This window comes from Phytophthora parasitica (genome assembly GCF_000247585.1).
Source record: "Phytophthora parasitica INRA-310 unplaced genomic scaffold supercont2.1, whole genome shotgun sequence".
Classification (NCBI taxonomy): Eukaryota; Oomycota; class Peronosporomycetes; order Peronosporales; family Peronosporaceae; genus Phytophthora; species Phytophthora nicotianae.
In genome coordinates this window covers 386,300-387,005 of record NW_008634126.1, presented here as the reverse complement: position 1 = coordinate 387,005, position 706 = coordinate 386,300, and the positions used below count along the sequence as shown (strand labels likewise).

General features: G+C 51.6%; 2 protein-coding genes across 2 annotated transcripts; one reads left to right on the top strand and one right to left on the bottom strand.

Moving 5' to 3' along the window:
* Positions 1-18: 18 nt before the first annotated feature.
* PPTG_20652 (hypothetical protein) lies at positions 19-188 on the top strand (the record flags this gene model as incomplete). The annotated part of the gene is made up of 2 exons (XM_008892850.1): positions 19-75; positions 147-188. The coding sequence occupies 2 exons, from the start codon at positions 19-21 to the stop codon at positions 186-188; spliced, it is 99 nt and encodes a 32-aa protein (XP_008891098.1).
* Positions 189-500: 312 nt separating this feature from the next.
* PPTG_20651 (hypothetical protein) lies at positions 501-701 on the bottom strand (the record flags this gene model as incomplete). The annotated part of the gene is made up of 1 exon (XM_008892849.1): positions 501-701. A coding segment is annotated over one exon (201 nt), but the record flags the coding sequence as incomplete, so codon positions are not given.
* Between the last annotated feature and the right edge of the window lie 5 nt (positions 702-706).

Below are 706 nucleotides of genomic sequence, written 5' to 3'. Positions count from 1 at the left end.
GGACTACGACACATCGACATGCCGTTCCCGGACGGCAGCAACCCCAGCGACGAAATCCTCTACAAGTTTATCCGAGTACGAAATTTACAAAATTCTTAACTATTCATCACTGTAACTAATATGTTTTTTTGTGTTTTTCCTTACAGGTGTGCGAACGCGAGACTGGAGCCACTGCAAAGCTGGTCTAGGACGCACAGGTACAGCCATCGCCGCTTTTCTTATGAAGAACTACCGTTTCTCCACCACAGAAGCGATCGCGTGGTGTCGGGTGTGTCGACCAGGCTGCATCGTCGGTCCTCAGCAACATTTCCTTGCTGTCAAACAGCCCGAACTCCATTCTCTTCCTTCGCTTATGAGTGTTTAACACTAAAAAATCATCAACGAAAAAACCAAAAGTTGCAGCTACTTCGCCACAACCGCCAAAAGTGGGTTCCTTTTGACACATGAATGTGTCATTTTGTCTGCTTAATTGTGGCCAAACCTGCAGTTGGTTCCTTCACTTACGCCACAATCTTGGGGCCGATCACAGGCACGTAGCTGAGCACCGAGACCGTGATGCCCTTGACCGTTCCGTACGTGGACGACGACGCGTGCACCACTTGCGTCTTGGTGTAGTCGGCCACGCCGGCCACCGTGTTGTAGACGGCTGACGAGGCGGACGAGACCTTGTTGGAGGTGAAGTCCTTGGCCTGGACGGCCGTCTCGC